This window comes from Lactuca serriola, chromosome 3 (assembly GCF_051521515.1).
Source record: "Lactuca serriola cultivar US96UC23 chromosome 3, Lser_US96UC23_V15, whole genome shotgun sequence".
Taxonomy (NCBI): Eukaryota; Viridiplantae; Streptophyta; class Magnoliopsida; order Asterales; family Asteraceae; genus Lactuca; species Lactuca serriola.
In genome coordinates, this window is record NC_136410.1 from 49,876,054 (window position 1) to 49,901,057 (window position 25,004).

General features: G+C 33.4%; 2 protein-coding genes and 1 long non-coding RNA gene across 12 annotated transcripts; 2 read left to right on the top strand and 1 right to left on the bottom strand.

Annotated features, from left to right (window-relative positions):
• Positions 1 to 2,590: 2,590 nt before the first annotated feature.
• Positions 2,591 to 9,033, top strand: LOC145092230 (heat shock protein 70 (Hsp 70) family protein). The gene is made up of 14 exons (XM_079030160.1): positions 2,591 to 3,623; positions 5,071 to 5,303; positions 5,398 to 5,557; positions 6,347 to 6,592; positions 6,690 to 6,826; positions 6,905 to 7,208; positions 7,289 to 7,450; positions 7,517 to 7,591; positions 7,674 to 7,774; positions 7,861 to 7,930; positions 8,031 to 8,087; positions 8,179 to 8,240; positions 8,453 to 8,525; positions 8,616 to 9,033. The coding sequence occupies exons 1-14, from the start codon at positions 2,862 to 2,864 to the stop codon at positions 8,790 to 8,792; spliced, it is 2,619 nt and encodes an 872-aa protein (XP_078886286.1). The 5' UTR covers positions 2,591 to 2,861; the 3' UTR covers positions 8,793 to 9,033.
• Positions 9,034 to 11,119: 2,086 nt separating this feature from the next.
• HVT1 (helicase in vascular tissue and tapetum) lies at positions 11,120 to 18,228 on the bottom strand. The gene is made up of 11 exons (XM_079030159.1): positions 17,870 to 18,228; positions 17,454 to 17,544; positions 17,023 to 17,338; positions 16,728 to 16,938; positions 16,564 to 16,622; positions 16,311 to 16,472; positions 16,084 to 16,136; positions 15,934 to 15,967; positions 15,738 to 15,827; positions 13,570 to 15,648; positions 11,120 to 11,894 (listed from the first exon to the last, which is right to left on the bottom strand). The coding sequence occupies exons 1-11, from the start codon at positions 18,030 to 18,032 to the stop codon at positions 11,466 to 11,468; spliced, it is 3,687 nt and encodes a 1,228-aa protein (XP_078886285.1). The 5' UTR covers positions 18,033 to 18,228; the 3' UTR covers positions 11,120 to 11,465.
• A 546-nt stretch (positions 18,229 to 18,774) lies between these two features.
• On the top strand, positions 18,775 to 24,262 carry LOC145092231 (uncharacterized). 10 transcript variants are annotated; one of them, XR_013702450.1, is made up of 6 exons: positions 18,775 to 19,535; positions 19,637 to 21,393; positions 21,479 to 21,755; positions 21,906 to 22,015; positions 22,453 to 23,672; positions 23,995 to 24,262. It is a non-coding gene; the product is annotated as an uncharacterized LOC145092231 (long non-coding RNA). The 10 variants fall into 10 exon arrangements; XR_013702457.1 differs by lacking the exon at positions 23,995 to 24,262 and adding an exon at positions 22,213 to 22,299 and having other exon boundaries at positions 18,776 to 19,535; positions 22,453 to 22,909; XR_013702456.1 differs by lacking the exon at positions 23,995 to 24,262 and having other exon boundaries at positions 18,776 to 19,535; positions 19,637 to 20,367; positions 20,471 to 21,393; positions 22,453 to 22,909.
• The last annotated feature ends 742 nt before the right edge of the window (positions 24,263 to 25,004 follow it).

Sequence of the window (25,004 nt, forward strand, 5' to 3'; positions counted from 1 at the left end):
GACATCCAAGATTTGGAACAACTTGTAGTTATATTCGTCAAGTTCATACATAAGCAATATGACACTACAAGGTAAAATTCTCCTTTATAGTTAGAACTAAAGTTATTACATCAATGAATGTAGAAAGGTTATAGTTAGATGATTATAATAAACTTGTCAAATGTGCATATGAATGTATTGATGATGTAGATGCAATCGTGTGTGTTATGGATCAAAGCGATAATAAGATGTGCTAAACCTCTCTAGCCATTTATGAGAATGATACTTATAAGTGTTAGAAGAAATGTGAGAATCCTTCACTTGCTAATATATCTCAAAGATATACTAATTTTATTAATATTCTAAAGGGAAACTAAAACAAAATAAAAATTACTTGCATAAAAAAATATAAATCAAGTTTTAAGTTAAAATTTTGAACAAAAAACATAAAGTAAAGTTTCTTTAAATATAAAAGTGTTGGGAAAAATATATTGTATGAATTGCAATTTATGTCTAACACTCAGTTTTTTTAATAACATAACATAATTTTTTCAACACCTTAAATTTAGTTATCGACGTCCAAGATTTGGAACAACTTGTAGTTATATTCGTAGAGTTCATACCTAAGCCATATGATATCGCAAGATAAAATTATCCCTTATAGCCAGACCTAAAGTTATTACACAAATGAATGCATGAAGGTTAAAGTCAGATGATCATAATAAACATGTCAAAGGCGCATGCAAATGTATTGATGATGAAGATGCAATTGTGTGTGTTATGGATCAAAGCGACAATGAGATATGCCAAACCCCTCTAGCCATTTATGAGAATGATAGTGATAGTGATTATGAAAGTGTTAAAAGAAATGTAAGAACCCTTTACTTGCTAATATATCTCAAAGATATATTGTTGTGATTCATATTAAAGGGAAACTAAAACAAAATAAAAATTACTTGCATAAAAAAAATCAATTCTTTAAATGCTGAACACTAGAGCCTTTGAGAAAGACAAATATGTTGCTTCTAGCCTTTTATTTAAGGGAAAATGACTTATAAGGGTAAGAATGTTTCAAAAATATTAAAAAAAACCAACCAAACTTTTATATTCTTAAAAAAAATGCTATCTAACTGAAGTCTTTGTATAAAAAACACTAATGAAATATACCTTTTGTTCATATCTTATCTAGTGGTAATCGATTGTTGTGGATTAATTGATGAGTAAGATTAAAAAATTGTAGAGTTAGTCTAAGATTAATGACACATGGGAAAGAGCGAGTGACATGACATTTATGTGTGCATTTTTTTCTTTAAATTGGATTAGGGCTTTTGCTCATAATAAGGAACGACTTCTCTTGAGTTTCTTCTCCTGCATCGTCTTCTTCTTCAGGTTCTGCACCGTCTTCTTCTTCTTTAGATCATGTGATGGCATTTATGAGTATATTCTTTCATTAAATCCAATAACCTTCCATGTATAGAAGCAACACCCAAATCCACTTGTAATTACAAATGATTAACACTATATACCCAAGACTCAAAACATTTGCTAAAATCTAAGTGGTTGATTATATTAGCATAAAAGATACAAATAGAGTAAATAAGCCTCTACAACAACAACAAACTGTACTTAAACATCAAGTTTGAAAAAAGAGTACAACAACAACAATACATAAAAAGGCAACTAATAAGGGTAAAATAGTCAAAGTATTGGAAAAATCTCCCACTAGCAACTGTGAATTCTGAAAGCAATAGGTTTTAAATAAAACTGATGAACCGTAGATGAAACGATTAAACATATGACACTAAAACATACCCACACCATACAAAACCAAACAAGGGTAAAATGGTCAAAATAAGATAAAAGATAATGAGATTAATCAATCAATCATCACCGGACAAATGATTCAAATTATATTCATATCAATGTGATTGGAAACCCGAAGAGAAGCAAGAGAAGGAGCTCAAATACTAATTATGTGAGATATTAACCATGAAGAACGATTAAATAATTTATTACAACCATTTGTAGCTCAAATATTTATGAAGTGAGAAAATTATAAAATAGGAGCACGAGCACTTCCTCATCCATGCCATTTTCTTTTTTCTTTTTATTTTTTTAACATGTAGAATAAAATAGGTAACCTACATGTGCCGAATATCATAGGTAACATTTGAACAAAAATTATATTTTTTTGGTGTTTTTTTTTTTAACAAAACCTTTAGCTGAAATTGTGAAGAAACATTAAATAAAAATATTAAGTTTTAAAGATGCTCTAATGATAGACGTTATTTAAGATATTAAGATAATATTATTTAGTACTCATCTCCATTTTAAAAACATGTTATTTGCTAAAAGCTCAACTTTAAATGAACCGCGTATCTGTAAAAACAAATGCAAACAAAACTTTATAATAATGTTGTAAAACAAGATATTGTTAAAAAAAATAAAAAATTATAGTAATTATTAATTAAAAATTCGGCTATTTCTCAATCGACGCTTTCCAAATATAGTTATTTTAGTGATTGTCTAGAAAAATGTCTGATATTCAATTGTGATAAACCCTAGTGGCCTACTCGAACTCGACCTCCCAAAAGTCACGATTTCGCCAAACAACGCACCAGGGCTATCATAAGCAACCACATGGCACTTTGGCTTACGTGGCGTCTTACTATTGGTTAGCCATACCAATGACCACGTAGAGTCAACCTCACACGTCCCCCAGAAAATAGATCACTCCTCCTGGTTCTGTTAAATTCACTGCTACGCTTAAAACCTTCGACTTACGTCTCCACAAATCCTAATTTCAATCCCACTTCGCCATTCGTATAGTTTCCCCAAGGAGGAGATTTAGCTAGGGCTGTAGATCCATCAACCGATCTACAATGTCCAAAACAATGTTTCGGTTAGGTTTAATGGTGTTTTTGCTGTTGTTAAATTCAGTTCCTTCGCGATCAGCTGTGTCTAGTATTGATCTGGGTTCTGAATGGATAAAAGTTGCCGTGGTGAATCTAAAACCGGGTCAAGCTCCGATATCCATCGCCATAAACGAAATGTCTAAAAGGAAATCACCAGCTCTGGTGGCGTTTCACGCTAATGATCGTCTCATTGGCGAGGAGGCAGCTGGGATTGTTGCACGGTATCCTGATAAGGTTTATTCTAATGTACGTGATTTAATTGGAAAGCCCTTTTCTCATGTCAAGAAGATTCTAGATTCCTTGTATCTGCCTTTCAATGTGGTTGAAGATTCTAGAGGCGGCGCCGGGATCAAAATCGATGATGGCGTTACTGTGTATTCGGCGGAGGAATTGACTGCTATGATTTTGGGTTATGCTTTGAAATTGGCTGAGTTCCATAGCAAGGTGCCGGTGAAGGATGCTGTTATTACAGTGCCTCCGTATTTTGGGCAGGCGGAGCGGAAGGGTTTGCTTCAGGCGGCGCAATTGGCTGGATTGAATGCTCTTTCTCTCGTTAACGAGCATTCAGGTGCTGCACTTCAGTATGGGATCGATAAAGATTTTGCCAACGGGTCGAGACATGTTATTTTCTATGATATGGGATCCAGCAGCACTTATGCTGCTCTTGTTTACTTCTCGGCTTATAACACTAAAGAATACGGCAAGACTGTTTCTGTCAATCAATTTCAGGTACTGACATTTTCTATTACAATAAACGCTTATACTATTTATGTGTTGCTTTCTTTGTAAATATTTAGTTGTGTCACTGGTGGCGTGCATTATATTTAACTTATCTGTTACCAGCAAACGATAGAGATAACCATGAACATTTGCACAAGAAGTAGAAGTGCAAATATAGGATGAATACAGATAGACATCATGGGCTCTGTTTATATTCTTAGAGTTCTGCACCAATACCCTAACAAGAATGGGGTAATGATAGGTAAGATACAGAGAGACAGTAAGACCTGTGATACATCATACAAGCAATAGAGCTGACATTTCAAAGGGGAATGGAAAAGAAGATAAATATCGTACACAGAGAAAAGATACAAAATGTTGCTAAGACTTGACCTGTGCTCATTAAATAAGGAGTGACAGTAACCACCCCATCTCCACTTGCTCTTGTAATCCTTTACTAGAACTTGACCACTGTCATCCACTCATCCTTAATATGGTTTATGTTTCTTATGTCCCTTTTCCTTCTCTCTTTAACTCTGTTGATTTTGCTAACTTGTAGATTCTATTTCCCCCATCTTTTCATCCAAACTCTTGTAGCCATATGCCTGGATTTAGCAACAACTATTTTCCCCTCTTGTTTGGCCTCCCTGCATCTTCCCTTTGCCTTGCCTCCATCCCCGTCCCCACTACTTATTAGAGTTCCTTAAGGCTATGTTTGGCGTGCCATAACTAGCTTATTTTTTGAGCTTTTTTAGGTTGTCATGTTTGTCAAACCAAAAAGTAGCTTAAGTGCTTTTTAAAAAGCTATGCAGACTAGTGTTTTAACGAGCTTATTGAGCTTTTTTAAAAATATTTCCAAATGTACCCTTTATAGCTTTTTTAGAATTCTTCCAAATATACCCTTTATTAATTATAAAAAAACTCAATCTTTTACTTGCCGTTTTATGTGATTTTACTTAATCCAATGCACATTAGAAGCTATTCGGGATTACACCAGGATTTCTGAGTTCACTTATTAGATTACACCAGGATTCTACTCTTATTTAGTATTTACAGATTATTAGGTATATGATATGGCAACATTTGAATCATATATATAAGTAAATCATAACCAAGTGTTACTCATTAAAGACCGATAAAATCTCTTCACCTGACCACCCTCCTTAAACTTATTCCCCACAGAAGTAATTCAAGTTTGTTCTATAAAAGTGTCAAAAGTTGTATTATTTTGAAAGGCTACTAAAACATACTGGGTTGTATTAAGCCATATGCACCAGAATTGAGACCCAACTAGCTAAACCAACACTCTGCAGATAAGAAATTGAGAATGGATGTCTAAATCCTGTTGTGGCTAGTAGCTATGTATTTGTGCTATGTGCTTTGTTACGATTCAGTACTTTTATCACATTAGCATTATTATGATATTGGTTGATAACACGTATGAATTGTGATACAGGTCAAAGATGTTAAATGGGATCCAGAGCTAGGTGGTCAAAACTTGGAATTACGGTTGGTGGAACACTTTGCAGATGAGTTCAACAAACAGGTTGGGAATGGGGTTGATGTCAGAAAGTCTCCCAAGGCAATGGCTAAACTGAAAAAGCAGGTTAAACGTACAAAAGAAATCCTCAGTGCAAATTCTGCAGCACCATTTTCAGTTGAATCACTTCTTGATGATCGTGATTTTAGGTACACTCCATTAATCTGTTCTTGGTTCCTCAGTTTAGGTCTTTCTTGTTGGCAATTAATCATTCCAAATTCCTGGTTCTTTTGTTGTTATCAGGAGCACAATTACTCGTCAGAAATTTGAAGAGATGTGTGAAGATTTGTGGGAAAGATCTATTATCCCTGTCAAAGAATTGCTTAAACACTCTGGTTTGAAGGTCGATGAGATATACGCCTTTGAGTTGATTGGAGGTGGCACTCGAGTACCCAAGTTGCAGGTTTTTTTCTACATCTTTTTCATTTTATAAATCTTCCCATTACTTACTATAATATTATTTCCGAATCCCTTCACGAGGTAGTGTTAATTAGTTAGTGTTCTTGATCTTGTTTTTATTAAGTTGCCTAGCCTTTCTTCTGTTAGAGCACCTCAATGGGATTTTTTTTTTTTTTTGAGGATTTTTACTATTACCATAAGCTTTTCAAAAAAAGTTTATCAACATTGGGGGCCAAACCTTTTGTATTAAAAAAAGTAAAAAACCACTTCTTTTTCCATGAGAAATATTTTGTTTTTTATATTTTTGACCCTTCATCCCCTCCCCTCAACAGCATTTACATATTACCATTTACCCCCTCAATATATATTATCTTCTGATTAATTAATCTATTTTACTATGAATAAGAAAGAATGTCAAGACAATCAAAATGACACCAATGTCAAACATCAAGGAACATAACATACCAATCATATATTATTGCCTTTTATTTTTATAACTACATATTCGACCAAAATGACACCAATATCAAATATGACGCTTGCTTAAAAAACAACAAATTGGATAAGGGGGTTTTGTAAAAACATTTCAAATAGATGAGGATGTATGTTTTATTGCTGAAAAGAGCTTTTGCATTGGAGAAGATTTATAAAGATAGGTATGAGTTAAATAAAGTTAGTGGAAAGCCGATGTGGCAAAAAGAAAAAGCTTTTAAAAAGGCTAAAATCATTGTGGATGCAGTTGCAAGGTTTTGGATTTTTTTTTTCAATATTGATTTATGTATCCCTTTTACAGGCTAAGCTTCAAGAATTCCTTGGAAAGAGTGACGTGGACAGACATCTAGATGCTGACGAGGCAACAGTTCTTGGTGCTTCATTACATGCTGCAAATATAAGTGATGGGATCAAATTAAACCGTAAACTTGGTATGGTTGATGGTTCCATGTATGGTTTCATGATGGATCTAGAAGGTCCTCAACTTGTAAAAGATGAAACCACCACACAGTTACTTGTACCAAGGTTAAAAAAGTTACCCATCAAGGTAAATAAATCAATCTCATCAAAAACACTCCTCCTAATCTTTTCTATCATCAATACAACAACTCTTACCTAACTAAATTTTTCATAATCATTCACAGATGTTCCGATCAATCACTCACAACAAAGATTTTGATGTTTCACTTTTATATGAAGATGAACACCTCTTGCCACCTGGCGTTACTTCACGTACTTTTGCAAAGTATTCCGTCTCTGGTCTAACTGATGCTAGTGAAAAGTAAGTACACAGATTAATATTTATATGCAGCTAAAGATAGGTTTCTTTTTTGTAATGTATTTTTTTTTAACTGTTTAGGTACATGTCACGCAACCTTTCGTCCCCTGTGAAAGCTAGTCTCCATTTCTCTCTTAGTAGAAGTGGCATATTTTCATTGGATAGAGCAGATGCTGTGATTGAAATTTCTGAGTGGGTAGAAGTTCCAAAAAAGAATGTTTCTGCTCCCCTCAACTTAACTGTTGAAGCTGATTCCACCAAAGAGACAGATGCTAGTGATGATATGAGTACCCACTCGGTTAACACCACCGCAAATGACCAAAATACCCTTGATCTTGGCACGGAAAAGAAACTGAAGAAACGTACTTTCAGAATTCCTCTAAAGGTTTGAGCTTAATAAATCCCATTAAGATTTATATTATTGTTGTAGTTTTCATTGATTGTGTATGGGTATTTTGGGTATAGATATCTGAGAAGACTGTGGGGTCAGGGGTACCTTTGTCAGATGAAGCTCTTGCTGAAGGTATCAAAAGGTTGAATGCACTTGATGCAAAGGATGCAGAAAGAAGGAGAACTGCAGAGACGAAAAATGATCTTGAAGCATACATATATGCAACCAGAGAAAAGGTTAATTTTTCATTTTACTATTAATATTAGTTTTTAGTTCTCATTTCTATTTATTGCGTTTGGCAGCTTGATTATCTGGATGAATTACAAACAGTTTCTTCTAGTGAGCAACGCCAGTCATTCATTGAAAAACTTGATGAGGTTCTCTCTCTCTCTCACACACACACACATGCAAAATGGGTATTCGATTGACCTTAACATGGATTTTGTTTGTGTTTTTTAGGTGCAAGATTGGTTGTACATGGATGGTGAAGATGCTTCAGCTACTCAATTTGAAGAACGTTTGGATCAACTGAAGGATATCGGGGACCCCATATTTTTCAGGTATGCAATAAATAAAAAATAATAAAATTTGATTGTGATATTACAAAACTTAAATTTTTATAAACATGTGGGATATATATATGTAGATACAAGGAGCTTACAGCAAGGCCAGAAGCATCAAAAAGTGCTAGACAGTATTTAACTGAGCTTCAAGAGGTAAAAAATAATATCCTCTGATTAAAAATTTCTCATAATAAATTGAAGAATCCTCTGCCTCTGCCAGGCTGTCACTTATAATTATTTTTCATTTGTGCAGATTGTTAGTGGGTGGGAATCCAAAAAACCATGGATTCCAAAAGAGAAAATTGACCAGGTCAATTGCTTTCTTTCTCATCTTTAAAGTTTAAAGTATGCACAGCTTTATTTTATGGAACATAAAGTTTAATATTTTTGTTAATTTCCAGGTACTACGTGAGGCAGAAAATCTTAACAAGTGGTTGAATGATAAGGAGGCTGAGCAAAAAAAGTGAGTTGAGTTAATGTTATTTTTGCAATTCTGGTCCCCATGGTCCCTAAGTATAGCCAATTTATGCAATTACGGACCAAAATTTTAATTTACTTTAAAAAAAAACAGCATTTATCATCGGGTTATATGCAAGGATTATGTACAATTGATTGATTAACATGGCAATGGCATAAACGTAATTGGTTAAAATGAAATTCCTTGTACTTGTACAGGATATCAGCATCTGCGACTCCAGCTTATACGTCTCAAGAAGTTATGAGCAAGCTATTTGATCTTCAAGACAAGGCATGATATGATATGTTTTTGTTTATTTCCACTAAGAATTAAGATGTTCTGCTTACTCATATATTTATGATTTTATTTATTACCAACCAGGTTGCGAGCACTAATAGAATCCCAAAGCCTAAACCGAAAGTGGAGAAGGTGAGCGTGAAGAATGAAACCGAGACTCCAACTCCAACTGAGAAAGAGGAGACAAAAGGCAGCGATGAGAGTAGTAGTGAGTCCAAAAAAGAAGAGACAGACGGGGAATCTACACATGATGAGCTATGATTTAACCAACATTAACATATAGAACAAGCCGTGTAAGCTTCTGGTTTTTATAGGGAAGGAGGTTAGGGGAGAGAGGTAGTTAAAAGTTGAAAGTAATATATCTTATCATATATCATGAAAAACCAATTGAGTACTTCCATTCCATTATTTGGATCTATTTTTGTCCCAGTTTTGTATCTCATAAGCCACTCATGTATAATACTTACTACTTGTATACGTTCATGGATTTCTACTTGTTTAACCTATTCCCATATCAAGGTTCAAATCAAAATGATTACAATAAACACCAACAAAAACACAAACTACTCCTAAAGACTTTTCATAAAATTAGGGTTTGCCAAAAATAGCCACTAATTTTCCACAAGTTACCATTATGAATACATCTTAAAAATGGACATTTATTATTTCTCTTTGCGAAAGGTCACTATTTTTTTTTCTTAATCTTTTTATAAATCCCACCCAAGTCCATTTTTTTAATAATTACCTAATTGATAACAAATCCCTCATAAAACACACTATGCACCCACGGTGTAAAGATTTTTTTAAAGGTATATCATAATTCATACCAACCAACTCAAAAAAAACTTTCTATCTGTATTTTTGTCAAAAAATGTCTACTAATGGATCCAACAAGTCACTCGCAACCTCGTTTCACTATCTTTCTAATGACTACCTTAATTTCATTATCTTTCTAATGACTACCATAACATACTTTCACAACCTTTCCGGATGTTGAAGATCAACCAAGCTGGGACCCATTATGGTCTCGGGGTACTTCAAAAACGTATAAAAGAATATATGTGAAGAGGAAAAAAAAAGATAGAATGGGGGAAAATATGAAAAATGAATTAAAGTGTGGAGAGATGGATTTGTGAAACCGATATAAATGTTTAGAACTTATGGAAGAACATGATTGTCTTGAACATAACATTAGAATTAGACAATTTCATTTGAGGAAGAAAAAACATTGTGTCCATTATAATTTCTAAAGAAAAATCAAGATGATAATTGGATGTGTTTTTAGTATTAACTGTCTGTTTGTGATTTTATATTTAGAAATGAAAATATTTTCATGCAACTTTTTATAATATATAATCTTTAGATTAAAATAATGTATTCTTATTATTTTTGTTGTTTTGCTGTAAGTTTTTGCAATTTATATTTTTTATTTTTTATTCCTACAAATCCTTCTACCCAATGAAATATTTGACATGTGTAACATTTAATGATATTTTAATGTACTAATATGACATATGTTGTCATTTAATTGAATAGGAGAATTAGAAGGAACAAAAGTAGGTGGATATTTAATTTCTCTAAATATAAATATTAATAAAATATTAGAGTTTATTCGGATCACGATAGGATGGGACAATTTTTCTTTTGGACCAGGCAAAAAATGGTTTTGACGATTGTCCTAAACATGCCGACTTTTCACCCCCACGTGGGTGATAACCGGGCTAGGCTTTTTCTGAACCAACAATAAAATATTAAGTATTAAAGAAAAAAGGCTGAACATGGGATGATATATTTTTAAAAATCAAAATGATGCATGACATTACAATTTTATTTTAAATATTAAAGAATATCATACTGAATAAAGTGGTTGGTTCGTTAGATGTTTGTTAGTTAGGTAGTTTGTACTTTGTATTGATTAGTATTCATTATAAACACGATAGTTGGCTTGTAAATATAACGGTGTAAAACTACAAACAGTGAAAAATTGCATGCCTCACGTTTTCCGTTATCTCCCGATTCAAATGTTTTAACTCCCATCTAATCTTAAGATGTAATAAAGATAATTGTTCGATTAAACAAGAATATTTATTAATTATTATATAGTTTTTTATGTATAAAAATAGTCGAGCTTTGGTTTGTTAGTCAATAGTATACTTCCAGTTTAAACCAATCTTATCGGATCTTTCTCTGCAACGAAACCACATTAAGAAAACGGATTAGATTAGATAGATACATGTGGGCATATCCTTTCAATTGATGAGTGCAATGCAACAAGTAATGATACAAAAATGCCTACAAATTTTAGGTTTTGATGACTACATAACACGAATCCTATAATAATTGCTCATACTTTGAATGTGAAATTCTCAATAAAACATAGATAACTACGAATCCGTTGCATTATCATATAGAAAGTTATTTGATAACAAACTACAATCTAACAAAAATAAAATCAGTATCCATCGTATATATATAAAAAATAAAAACAGTAAAATATTAGGTGGCCCACTTCCATGTTATAAGTGGTGTTCATGCACCCCTTGTAATATACAGAATCCCTGTATTTACATATGTGTGTAAACATAACCTATTGGTAAGGAGGTGAGATTTCATATCACATGAGTACATGAGTTTGAATATCGATCTACATACATACTTGTGCAATACATATACATGTATGTGCATACATACATACATACATTGCTATATCAATAAGACAAATTACGATTGTCCCACCCAAAAAAGTGTGAACGTGTATCCAAATAGAGACCTAAAAGCTTGCTCATCCTGTATAAGAAACACACGCACCCTACAATAACAAGCTAACAACACATTCAAAATGGCTGGCTACCACGTCCAACAACATTGTTTACATAAAAGGGTAACCCCATTTGAATCAAAAACCAATTCACATTACATCAAAATACAATCAAATCAAGCTCTGCTTCCACGATGGCGCTTCAAAGAGTCAACCCTCAAACTCGAACCATTCATTTCATTCCTGTTTCTCTCATGAACATTCCCCATGCCACCCTGTGAATTCTGAATCTGATGTTGATGTTGATTTCTTTGTGTAGAATAAGAAGAAGTAGATGGATGATGTCTGGGTCTCCCTGACCATTGTCTCTGTGAATCATTATTATATAAAAGCGATCCAAGAAAGTTGTTTGAATTCTTGAATTTGCCTTTATTTCCGCCAGCTGGCGGCTGCCCGATGTCGGTTTCTCTTACCATTGAAGTCAACGAGTCAACGGATACAAGTGGCGCGTTGATGCCAGCGAGGCCATCGTAAGAAAGTACATTCGCTATTGCGTGTATAGAGGCTGCAAGAAGTTCCGGAAGATCTTTTCCTGGATGTGTAATCTGATGTTTTTTTAAGACGATGTCATTAAATCGTAATCAACTTTCACAACTTACAACATCAATATTAGTACCACCATTGCTACAAATACATTTATTCTAGTGATTCAAATTGGGTGAAAAGAGACGTAAATGTGGATTTATGTAACAATGTTTGGTTATATAATTGAAAAAAAGTATTGAGTGATTGCATAGGATTGAGGGTTAAATGTGAAATATACAAGATGCAACATTTTACCAATTGTTTAACCCGTTGAAATGTGGTGTACCTCACATAAGGATCTAATAACAATTGTGGCTTTAGTTTGTTAGCAAGGGCAATTAGGTACATTCTCCTATTAGATCAGTTAGGTGGGTGCTAATAGAGAATAAATAGGAGCTTGGTGTAGTTGGTTAGTAACTTTTCGTCTTAACCATTTGAATGCTTGTGAAACCTTGTGCAGTCCTTTCAATTTCCATTCAATTCTAAATACAACTACAATTAGTCAGTTCTAGTTCTATGCATCAGTGTACAACAGTTATCAACCGTGACTGCAATATCATTGGACGCCTTCCAAGTGTTCGATGAAATGTGAGACATAAACGAAGATTGATTCCAAAACTTGATTATTGTTTGACCTCCATCCCTAATTAATCCTCTTCTGATGTTGCTTCTCTTACATGTTCAACTAGTGCTCTACTTTTTTTCAATTTTTCTTCCTCAAATTCTTCCTTATTTAAAATTCTCTTATCCGGTTCTTGGGATCGACTTAGGGCAAATAATTGATGAGCCTCTATATGAAGACTGCATTCGATTTAATCGAATCTTGATACAATTTTGATTTGTATGACTTGCAACGAATAACAATGCCCTCATTCTTTCCAATTCTCCTACGAAATTGATTTCGTAACTTGTTTCCATGGCTCAAACTTGCTCTAATACCAATCATTGTACACTTATATATACAACTGGCTGGTTTTATTAAGAACTAAATGAATGACTCGAAATTGAAAGGATTACATAAGGTTTCACTAGCATTCATTTTGTTAAGACCAAAAGCTACTAACCAACTACACCCAACTCCTATTTATACTTTACTAGCACCAACCTAACTGATGTAATAGGAGAATGACCTCATTGCCCTTGCTAACAAACTAAATCCATAATTGTTAATATATGATCCTTTTACGAGGGATACCAAAATGTGGCTACATAACTTGTATTAATTGAATAAATTGGTACACAATGAAACATTGTTGCATAAATAAGCATTCAACCAATGCCACATCATTAGGTAACCGGTTTCTTAGTTAAAATGTTGCATATTTTGGTCCTAGAATAATACGTGGTTGCATAAATTAGTATTTAATTCTAGAGCACATTGTTGGTAATATCAACGTAATTTACTCTCGCTACCAACAAGAGCAATATACTTTGTTTTTTTACCCATAATAGCAACATACTTACATTTCTTCGCTAGTAATAACAATGTTTTTTTAACCATTAGTAGTAATGTAGTTACATTTTGTTACTATCATTAGAAAAATAGAAGTACGTTGCTATTATAGGAAAGAAACTGTAAGTACATTGTTATTATGGGTTACATATTGCTATATTAGTAAAAAAAATTAAGTATGTTGCTATAACGGGTAAGAAAAAGAAAATAGATTGCTATTATGGATATATGTAGTTATGTACCTTAAACATGATTGCAGCAGACAGCCTTTCTCTTAAACAATATATCTGAGCAACATCAAGAGCTGTAGACTCAAATGAAAGCCACCTGTCCGCAACAACTTTGACCACATTCTCAGGGTCAGACATAAGTCTATCTCCCTTTTCCCCATCATAACCCTCTTCATCATCACTACCCCCAAAGCTGGCATCATCATCATCATCATCATCGCTGACATCATCAAGTGGGGCCACAGCAATCTCAGTAGCCAACAATAACAAAGGAAGTGGTCCAACAATACTACAATTCTTAATATGCAAACCCCCATCTCCACGTGTTATCTCATCATATATCACCAAAGGACAATAATCTTTCTTCTTGAAAGTCAACTTAGAGTTGACTGACTGAGGGTGCAATCTCACCTTATCATTGTTTGCATTTTCAATAACAATTCTTTTTGCATTTTTTTTCGGTGGATGTAATTTTCCCACCATAGGGTACAACCCTGCAACAAGAACCGCATGAATCACACCAATATCCTGAGCATTTGCACTAAACCTTGAAGAATTTTCAGGAATAAATCCGTTTCTATAAAGTTCATTTTGAAGTTGCTTTCGCATTCCAAACAACATATTCATAACACCTCCAGACACAAAATATTGAGCACAGAATCTCGATTCTTGTCCCCTTTGTTTGGCGTTTTTCCAGCATTCAAAAGCTGCTATTGTGGCTAATTGATCACCATGTCCACCGTATAATGAAGCTAACTCACATTTAGCATTTGCTGCTTTTCTTTTATCATTTGGTAACATTGGAAGGGTGAAAGGGTCTCTATAGTCATTTGCACAAGCTAAAGTCAACGCAGGGTCAATGCAGTCCATGGATATAGCAAAAAGAAGCATTTTGCTTGTTAATGGATGAACAGGGATAGATCCGAGTTTTTCCCCGAGTTCTGTGAGTTCTTCATTTGGTGATAAAGCTCCAATATCTTGAAGAACAGTAATCGCATTATGGATAGCTTCTGAAACAGGTGGATCTAATGTTTTTTTCAAGAAATCTTCTATTTTGCATCCCGGATCAAGAATCTTTACCTGTAAACAAAGTTCTTCAATTGGTGTTCTCTTAATCTCGGGCACTTGGAATTCGGGCAGGGAAGCTGCCCGAAGTTTTGAATACAAATGATAACATATTCCAGGCTGGCATCTTCCTGCCCGACCCTCTCGTTGCTTTGCACTTGCTTGTGAGATCCAAGAAGATTGAAGAGTTGAAACTTTATTATACGGGTCATAGCTTTTTTCTTTCATCCTTCCACTATCTATCACAAAAACAACATCATCAATCGTGACAGCTGTCTCAGCTATATTGGTTGACAGAATGATTTTCCTGCAACCCTGTGGAGGCCTTTTGAAGACCTTCTTTTGTTCTATAGATGGAACCATGGAATGAAGAGCCAATATCAAAAACTTGGAAGAATCTTTAAACAGAGCACTAGAGGTTAATCTGTCACGTGCTTTATTTATATCATCCCACCCTGGTAGAAAAACAAGAACAGCTCCTTCTTGTGATTCTGTACATATTTTTCTTAATAATTGTTCTATAAGGATAACATCGATTAATTCAGGGTTCACGTCTTGTAAGTATCTATCGAGTAAAACCTGTTCTTCTTTGGAATCTTTGGAACCTACTGAGGTTCCGTTTACATGTTTTCTTAAAATCTCAGAAGTTTCATTTTGGTTTTCATGTTGGGCCCACGCAAGTGCGGTTTTTCCTTCTTTATCTTGTAAATGACAGTTGGCACCCAAAGAGAGAAGCATGCACATGTCACCTACTCTTCCTTTTCTAGCAAACACCATTAATGGTGTAACCCCAGTTACAGAATGCTGAAAATTGAGAAAATTTTCTCCACCACTTGAAACAATATCTAAAAGAGAGTCAATCTCATCGGTTGACCAAGCTATGTGAATTGCTTCTTCAAGGGCAAGTTTGAATTCTTCAGTTAATTGGGAGTTTTCATCGACATTTGTTTTTGAAGTGCAATCAAGGTGACAATCTTTTTTTGACTTCACAAGCAAAAGTACATCTTCTAAATAGAGCCTTTTCACCTGATATATTAGACATGCAAAAAAGGTCACCAAAGAAATTGGATGCCATAAACCGGATAAAAAGATTCAGGGTTAGAATGGGAATTTACATTGTAAGTGAAGCCAGGGACACGTATGATTGGGCAACCTCCAAAGTACTGAGAAAATCGCTCAGCATCAAGTGTAGCACTCATCAATACCTTTCAAAATATGATTAGGATTAATCTTTTTGTGGTAAATCAAAAAGTGCATAATTATAGACAAAAAAGTGAAAGATATGAAAAAAAATAACTAAATCATACTCACCACACGTAGATGAGGATATAATGGAAGCATATCTCTGTGAAGAAAACCCTAAATTAGAACATGTACCCGAATACCAATATTGGCAATGTATTTTATTTTTATCCATAACAGCAACATACTTATATGTAAAAGTAAAAGCCTAAAAGGTACCTGATGATTGTTAGCATAAAATCAGAGAATCTGTCCCTCTCATGAATTTCATCCTGCAAAAAATTGTAGCCCCCATTAAATATAGCAATTGATAATGCAATCCCTATTCCAAATTCAAATTCTTTCCAAAAACAGCAAAAACTGAAGTCTTTAGATGCTAAATGAACATATCTTTAAATAAAAACAGAATGTAATTCTAACACATCACATTTAAAATAGATTTATACCACAATGATGTGAGTGATGTCAGGAAATGTATCCTTGACCATCTTTGCTGAGGCTTCTCTTCCAGATCTTCCATTGCCAGCTCTTACTAAGACCCTCAATAAGACACCATTCGTGCAAAACACAATAGATGAATGTCTTCCACCTTTGTTCTCCAATCTTATCTAGGGTTTTTTCACCATAAGATCATAAATAATAAAAGATGAAAAGATAATGAAACCAACAATCAATGAAGTTACCAATTCTATACTGTACCTTGTATCCAACACTCTCTCCAATAGATTCACCTCTTTCATGAGATATTCTTTCAGCAACTACAAAAAAACATAGCATGAAATAAACAATCATATAAACCTAGTAAAGACAGAAACATAATTTGCTATATGTGTTATAAAGACCAGAACTTGAGTGATGGATACCTGATATTGCAGAGATCCGACGTGGTTGGGTGCAGACTATTTTACATGCACTGCCCTTACCCCACATATAATCCAACAAATACTGAGGCACCTGTGTTGTCTTTCCACACCCAGTTTCACCAGATATGAGAACAATCTGATGAGATTCTATTGTTGATGTAATAACATCCTTAAAGGATGCAATTGGAAGTTTGTACCTATCTTCAGTAATCTACAAAGCAAGAATATAGAACACAAATCATGATATGAGGAAAAGGAAGTATACGGTGTCTTTATAAAGTGTCAGATGAAAAACCTGTTTCAATTTGAGGTCTGATTCCATTCTGGCAACAACTGAATTAAACTTTTCAGCAATTTCAGCCTTTTTCATTGAAGGTTTGCAAAGAATATCATCCGTCTTTGTTCGTATGTTATCAGTATTTTTCTTAGATGTGGACATGATCTTTTCACCCTCCCCTTGATCACCAGGTGGATAAAGAGAAAAAAAGTCCCTCAAAACTACTTTTCCCTCTTCTGAAAATGTAAAAGAAGTGAGATCGTTATTGGTTTTGACATTCTTTGGCTTCCCCTTGAACTTGTAAACTGTAACACGCCTGTTCCCTGATTTAGGCCTACAAAAATCCAGGTAGTCAAATTCTCAGGAAAAGACTATGAATTTGAAAATATGCAATAAACCTAAGAGCAGGTTTTTGTATTGTTTTAATATGTGTAACAAGCAATACTCACCCAGAACTTGCCGACTTCATACCCATCTTTCTGCATAACTTGTGTACCTCAGCACGTTCAAAGTTTGTAAGGTTGGCTTCAAATGTGTATGCTGAAACCATTAAATATGGAAGCTACATGAATTTCATTCCTCATTAAATAGCACTATGAATTTAAAAGTATGAACATACATAATTTCATGAGCAGAATGAGCATCGAATAGTTAAAAGTTAACAGAACATTAATTCAGACGAATAAACAAAGAGTCTATGTACAGATGACCAAACCATTCAATTGTTCAATCAGGGCCTCAATTATAAGCATGCTACAGATATTTCTCAAATAGCAAGTCTCATGAGGTATCGCATTTCATGTATGTAAACAGAACATGAAACATTTACATCCTGTTCCATTTCTTGTGGAGATTTTTGTCTTACCTTCATCATTGGATGCCCGAAACTGTTCAAGTGTCCGTCGAATATGAATACGAGTGGACTCAGCAATCACAGGGTTTTGCTGCTGCTGTTGCTGTTGTTGTTGTTGTCCTCCGCCTCTCTTTCGCCTTTTCTTGGTTGATGAACTTGATGGCGCTGGCATCATTGTTGCTTCCTGAATCTGGATTACCGTTCCCTTCGTAGAGGAATCAGTTGTATGAGGAGATTTCTTCGGTGTCACACCACTTCGTGGTAAATGTGCGTAGAATATTGCAGAAAGAGAGAGCGGTATGTACTACGGAGGTAGGTTGCTTCCAAGGGAATCCGATTGGAGTTTTCCGTATCCAATTTGTACGTTAGAAACCCTATTCGGTTCATTACCACGTACCAAATGGCTCTCGATTATTATTATTATTATTATTTTTTGTTATTATTAGTTTGTATTATAAAATTAAAAGTTATTAACTAATTATTTTAAATAAATTATTAATTAAAAGATATCTTTTTAGTTATATAAAATTATAATCGTTGATTTAAATAAATATATAAAATTATCACATGTATTAATTTTATTTTAAATTTTATTCTAATACTATTAATTTAATGTAATTACAATAAAATTTTAAATTTTGAAATTTAGAATAAATAATCAATAGGTTGACAAATAAAATATTATTAATTAGAATGTCTAATAAAATGATACATGATAAAATATGAGAATAAACATATTTTTTATTAGAATAAATAGAATAAATTATTATTATTATTATTATTATTATTATGTCCAAACTTAGCAACGGTGTACTCCATCATTTTTTTTTTGTCTATTTTCGTCCTTGTAGTTTTCGTTGGTTGCAGTTTCAAATTGTTTTTTGTAGGGGCATTTTATGTCATCGTTGGATTTGTTGATGTTTATCTTAGCGACTTTCTGGAATTTTCCACCGCCTCTCCGATCAAATGTCCTTTCTATTCTCTCTTCCCATTCCACTGTTCTTTCCGACCAGATATCTATTTTGTGTCCACCACCTCTCAAGCCATCCGGTCCATCTCCATCTTTTCCGTACTATGTCGAACTTAACTTCCTCCATTTTGCGTCGTCTAAAACTTTCCCTAATTATTTGCTCTGTCCCTTGGGTTATTTACTTCCACCAGAGTCAGTTACTGCTTGATCTCAAACCTTTCTCTAATTTCAGTTCACCGCTCCACAAAACACGAATTGAAATTCTTCCATCGTCGATCCATACTCATAGTCTCCTCCTCCTTTAGCCACCCAACCCAGGCACCGTTTTCAGCCATAAATCAGTTGAAGGAATACCCTCAAATTTCCCGTTTGGAGGTGAACGGTGACCATGAACGCACCATTGCCGGCCCCCTTCGCTTCTCAGGTGCCCCGAAATTCTCCATTGTTGCTTCTTCAGACTTCCTTCACCAGGTTCATACTGTATAATCTTCGTTTCTTTGTTATTTTTCTGTTACGTTTGTTTAGGTTTAGGTTTCGTATGTCTGATTTTCGAAGTTGGGTTATCTGATGTTGTAATTGGGTTTTGTTGTGGTTGTGGTTCTTATCTACTCCACTCGTTTCCTCGCAATACCACCGTCTGACGTTGTTGCGGCTGTGGACTTTCTTCATATGAATCATACGTCTCGCCGTTTTTTGGTTTCGATTTGGGTACGTTTGTTGTGGTTTCTTTTTGATTTTGAACTACCTGTTTGTAGACTCCTCTCCCTGTTTGTTATATGTACAGTTTTGAATTTTGGTTTGCTTTACAGCTATGGGTTTTGATTGGGCCTTTTCGAATTCCGATTCAAGGTATTTCTCAATCTCTTTCGGATTCCATTTCAAGATATGGGTTTTGTGTTCTCTTTGTTGTACCTAATTAGAAGGTGAAAACCTATTAGGCTAGCATTTGGCTTTTTGGATTTATAAATATATATGATTTGATTTCGTTAGTTAAAGAAACAATCACCTGCTTCATGTGAGTTTTTTTTGTGCTTTGTTTTGTAATTTTTAATGTTTAAACTCATTGATTTTGATTTCTTTTTTTGAAATTCGTCAGGAAATTGACAGATAAATCATTGTTGAAAGTTCAATTGATCTGAAAATAGATCGACTGATGCTGCAATTGGACATCTTTCAAACTATTGTTGAGGAATTCAAATAATGAAGCTATTTAAGAATGTATTTTTAATTTTAATTGTGTAAATATATGAAATAAACCTTATGTGATGTTCTTTTTGCAAGATTAAAGAAGACCCTTTAATCCTTTTTCACCTCTGTTGCATATCGCTTACACCACCAAAGCTATGTATGTTCATTTTTTATGTGGTGGCGTCTCCGATGCCGGTGATAGCACCGTCTGGGAATCCTGGATTTTTTTTCTTGATGGATTCTTATTGAAGACTCCATTTCCCGTTTCTTTATCTTCTCCATATGTTGACTATCTACTTTTTTCAGGTATCATGTTTATTGTGGGAATAATGAGCTTGGTCGACGACTAAAGGTGCTCATTTTGACTTTTCAACTTCAAAATTGTTTGACTTATTTATCAATTTTACTACAATTTTTAAAAAAAAAACCAAGAACAAACATATTCCAAAACCCAGGAGCCACGGTAGGAGTATCCCAAAGGAAAGAAGTGGTAATTTCCAATCCTCTTCTGTGATAAAAATTAAAGGTAATTTCTGAAATTAAGTCCAAGTCTTGAATAAAAAAAATATATGACATTAATGAATGGATTTTGGTTAAAAAAAGAATGCTTGGAAAATGTTTATAACCTATAAAGAATTAAGTGAAAGGGTAAATTAGTTCATTTTGACAACTTTGAATTTCTATCAAAGTCAAACATAGAATGCAAAATGAAAATTACTTTGAATGCTCTTAATGTATGTTGGAATTGAGTTCCGGTTCATAAAGTACTATTGGTAATAAATTAGAAACATAAAATAATCAAACAATCTGAGCTTTTGAGCTTAGCGATAAGTTGATTAAAGGGTACAAATTTGGCTTTTGTAAAAGCCATGCAAAAACGATGGAGAAGTGTAGATGGCGTAAAACAAGGGCGGTGGAGGAGGAAAGCAATGAATGAACGAGAAGTACAGAGGAAAGCATTAGTGATCCAGAAGCGTAACTGTTCACGAATATGTTCAGCCTTTTTAACCTATAGATATGAGATTATTTTTTAGAAGCTGTAACCGTTCATAAACATATTCATTTTTATTCTATATATTAATGTCCTGTTACACCATCATATTTTGAACTTTTTCTTCTTTTGACACTTTAAGATTTTTAGCAATCGCTTTGGTCCAACTTCCCTTTTCCAACTTTGGTAACAGGTTTTGTTCTTTTTAATATTTTTTTAACCTATACAATTAAGGGTTCAAGCTTGCTGACTAGGTGTTTCTCATTTTACCTATAACCAATCCAAAAGAAAAAAGAATCTTATGCATGAATAAAGTAGATTTGGTGAAGAAAGAAAAGAGTTATTCAAGGTTGCTGACCAGTTTAGAGATCTTCCTAGATATGAACTGTACGTTTCCCTTTTGTGTAATATGTTTCTTTTCGTCCCCGTTTTGCCCCTGAATTTACAATTATGTGCTCTTTTGTTCATGTAGGTGTTTCATGATTTTTGGACTTAAGGGTTCTGGCGTAAAAGATCTCATATAATATTTGATGAAACAGGGAAGCTTTCAATAATTTTCATGTTTAATGCTATTTTTCGTATAGTTTTGCTGCTGATAATTTTGTGTATTTGTCGGTGTATGCAATTTTTTATGTTAGCCAGTTAAAACACCATGGGATGAAGATCTTCTCATCATCATGGCCCAAAATGTCATCAAGAACATATCAATTGAAGTGGTTAAAGAAAAGTTTACACACCGTATACATCGGGTATTATAATTATATAATATATTCTTATCATGATAATATTTTTCTTATTGGAACCTTTTAAGAATAATCAAATTACCACTTATAGTCCTCCAATAGTTTTGCTGCTGATAATTTTGTGTATTTGTCGGTGTATGCAATTTTTTATGTTAGCTAGTTAAAACACCATGGGTGAAGATCTTCTCATCATCATGGCCCAAAATGTCATCAAGAACATATCAATTGAAGTGGTTAGAGAAAAGTTTACACACTGTATACATCGGGTATTATAATTATATAATATATTCTTATCATGATAATATTTTTCTTATTGGAACCTTTTAAGAATAATCAAATTACCACTTATAGTCTTTTAAGAATGACCAAATTACCACTTATAGTCCTCCAATAGAATAAATTTTCAGTCTTAACTTTAAATTGTAACAAGAAATTCCATATGATGTTGAATATCGATTATTAGATTGGAAGGAATTGCATGATGAGTCTATAAAGATTGAGTACCATTTCATTGGAACACTATACTTAGGAAGGAAGATTCTAAAATAGGGTAATCTACTTTCATATCATAACTTAACTCACCTCCGCCTTTCTAAATACAAGAAATAGTAGCATACTTTCGCTTAACTGTGTATTACAACATCCATCCTAATTTTGTTTCTTTCTATTACAAATAAATGAATCAATTTTTTTTGACAAACAGATGCGTAACAATCACAAGAAGAGTGAGGTCCCAAGATTCTTATGAAGTATGGGCGTTTTGTTGGTTACACTTGCCTCCATCTACTATCTTTAATTTCCACATACTCTTTTGGAGGAACTGGAGGCTTTTCTGGTGTTCCTTGGCTTGTTTTCAAGTGATATTTTCATTTGATTATAAATTATCGTGGATTTTATTATTGTTGTTGATTTTTTGGTCATAAATAAGGTGTATTTTGCAGATAGGGTGGTCAAAAAGTAGACAAGTACTTTGCTACACTTTGAAAAAATGTGATTTCTATCTATCACTGATTTTCATTGGTCTCCTTTTGATCCTATTTTTGCATTCCTTGTACGTGAACAAGGTGGTGGACATCAACATGCTACATTAAGTTCCTTTTCAAGTTTGCAACATTTTTAATTTTTTGCTAAATTTGAAACTAATACTATCATTTTGTTTATTATGGACCTCTAATTACAACTACTCACCTTTAATAATTATTTATTTTAATCTTGGATGTGACATGGAAGCATTTGTATAAATGCAATAAATAACAACATACTTTGAATTTTCATGTCTTTTTTCTGTTGTTTGGATTTTCTATTGATTTTTTTCTCCAACAACCTAACCACATTGCCATTAGGTGCATTTTCTATTTTTTGTACTAAAATGCCTAAATAGCAATGTACTTTGAAGTTGTACCTATTTTTTTTTTCTGTTTTTTTACATTGCCATTTGGTGACTTTTCCATTTTTATGTTATGAATGCAGTAAATAGCACTGTTCTTTCAATTTACAAAAATTTCCCTGTTTTTATTGAAATTTTTTTTCGTAAAACTTACGCATGGCCAAAGAGGGTATTTTTGATGATCGAAGGTCACTTTCAGCTTAGGCAGAATATTCCTTCACATGTTAAAAATCATTCTTACCTCACTAACATTCTAATATTCATGCACGGATGTTTCATTTTTGTGTTAAGCTTACTTATTCACCTGTTGTCGTTACAAATAAATATATTGAATTTTACTTGGATCCTTTTCTTTGTTTATTGAAGCTTATTCTAAAAAAAATAGACAAATCCATGCTTTTTTTCCCAGGTTTTGTCGTAGTGAATCATCTTCCTACGGTTTATGGTTATCAAAATGAAAATGCATTGTCCTTTCATTGTACCGGATGACAAAAATAACATTATGTTGCCTTTTTCATCAACACCAACATTACCAGGTAACACAAAATACATAGTGCTATTTTTTTAACATGCTTGATTTACAATTTCATGGAATGGCCGAACATCAAGCTTTTTTAAATGCACCCATTTTATACCAAGTGTAGATGATTTAAATGCACCAAAAACATTGATCTAAAATATCCTTACTATTTAAATACACCAAACATGTAAATGCATTGACCAAATATAGAATTTTTACTGTTAGGAGTAAATTTAGGCTTTTCATGCTCATCGTTGGCTTAACAACTAACAAAATTGCCATTTTTTCTGAGTTTTGTTGATATTGATACATTCAAATTTGTTACTTGGATTTTGCAGATCACAATTTGATACCAGCATCACTCCCATATTTCAATAAGATGGAAACTAGAATAAATTCAAATTTTAGGAAATTATACCGCAAGAATGGGCACACATGTTTTTTTGTTGTACTATTACTTTTGAAGTTGAAATCACCATATATTAGATTGGTTTAAATATTGATAATTCAAGTACAATTAAGTTTATAAATAGATAAATATGTATTTTATAGGGAGGGATTATTTATGATGTTTTTTTAAAGTAGACCGTTTCAACATTTTGTAAACATGAAATATTTTTTGAAATAACTAAAAGTTTTCCTAATTATAGCAATGTACATCGAAAGTATAATGCTATAACAGAAAACCGACACCTTACGTACCACGCAATGCGCGGGAAACCTTCTAGTTATTATTATAGATTTACACGTACCAATGTTTATGTGATCTGTCACTTTTCTTTGTATTGATAATACATTTTTTGTAAAAAATATCCTTATGATCATCATTAATTTTTCTTTCAAACAAGATTTTTAATCCTATATTATGATAAAAATATAAATGGATATATACAATAAAGTCTCAATATTTTCATTGATTTGACAAGAAAATCCTAAACTTTATTTTTTTGACAGTAAAGTCCTAATTACTGGCAGTTTTTGACACGTTTACCTTTTGTTTTTTCTTGGTTAGCTGGTAATTAGGATTTTACTGTAAAAAAAAAAAGTTTAGGATTTTCTTGTCAAATCGTGAATTATGACTTTATTGTAAAAAAATAAAGTTTAAGACTTTCTTATCAAATCGTTGAAAATATTGGGACTTTAGTGTATTTTTGTAGCCCAAGAGAGGGTGAGAAGACTTCTAAAGATTTCTTCTTGGTTCGCCACCAAATCTTGCACTAAAAGGAGGGGACAAATTCTACAAACACAAACAACACACACCTAGTCAAAAGGGTGTGAATGTGGAGAAGGGGTAAGAATGATAGTTTCGGTTTCTTAGTTCTTCATTTTTTAGGACTGCAAAAAGCCA

What these genes read in the sequence shown, in the direction of transcription:
- HVT1 (XM_079030159.1), bottom strand. Translation starts at nt 18,032, where the DNA reads ATGATGCCAGCGCCATCAAGTTCATCAACCAAGAAAAGGCGAAAGAGA. An exon ending in TCGGGCATCCAATGATGAAG is followed by an intron (nt 17,545 to 17,869) that starts GTAAGACAAAAA and finishes TAATGGTTTCAG; the next exon opens with CATACACATTTGAAGCCAAC. An exon ending in ATGAAGTCGGCAAGTTCTGG is followed by an intron (nt 17,339 to 17,453) that starts GTGAGTATTGCT and finishes GGATTTTTGTAG; the next exon opens with GCCTAAATCAGGGAACAGGC.
- LOC145092230 (XM_079030160.1), top strand. Translation starts at nt 2,862, where the DNA reads ATGTCCAAAACAATGTTTCGGTTAGGTTTAATGGTGTTTTTGCTGTTG. An exon ending in CTCGAGTACCCAAGTTGCAG is followed by an intron (nt 5,558 to 6,346) that starts GTTTTTTTCTAC and finishes TCCCTTTTACAG; the next exon opens with GCTAAGCTTCAAGAATTCCT. An exon ending in CAAAAGAGAAAATTGACCAG is followed by an intron (nt 8,088 to 8,178) that starts GTCAATTGCTTT and finishes GTTAATTTCCAG; the next exon opens with GTACTACGTGAGGCAGAAAA.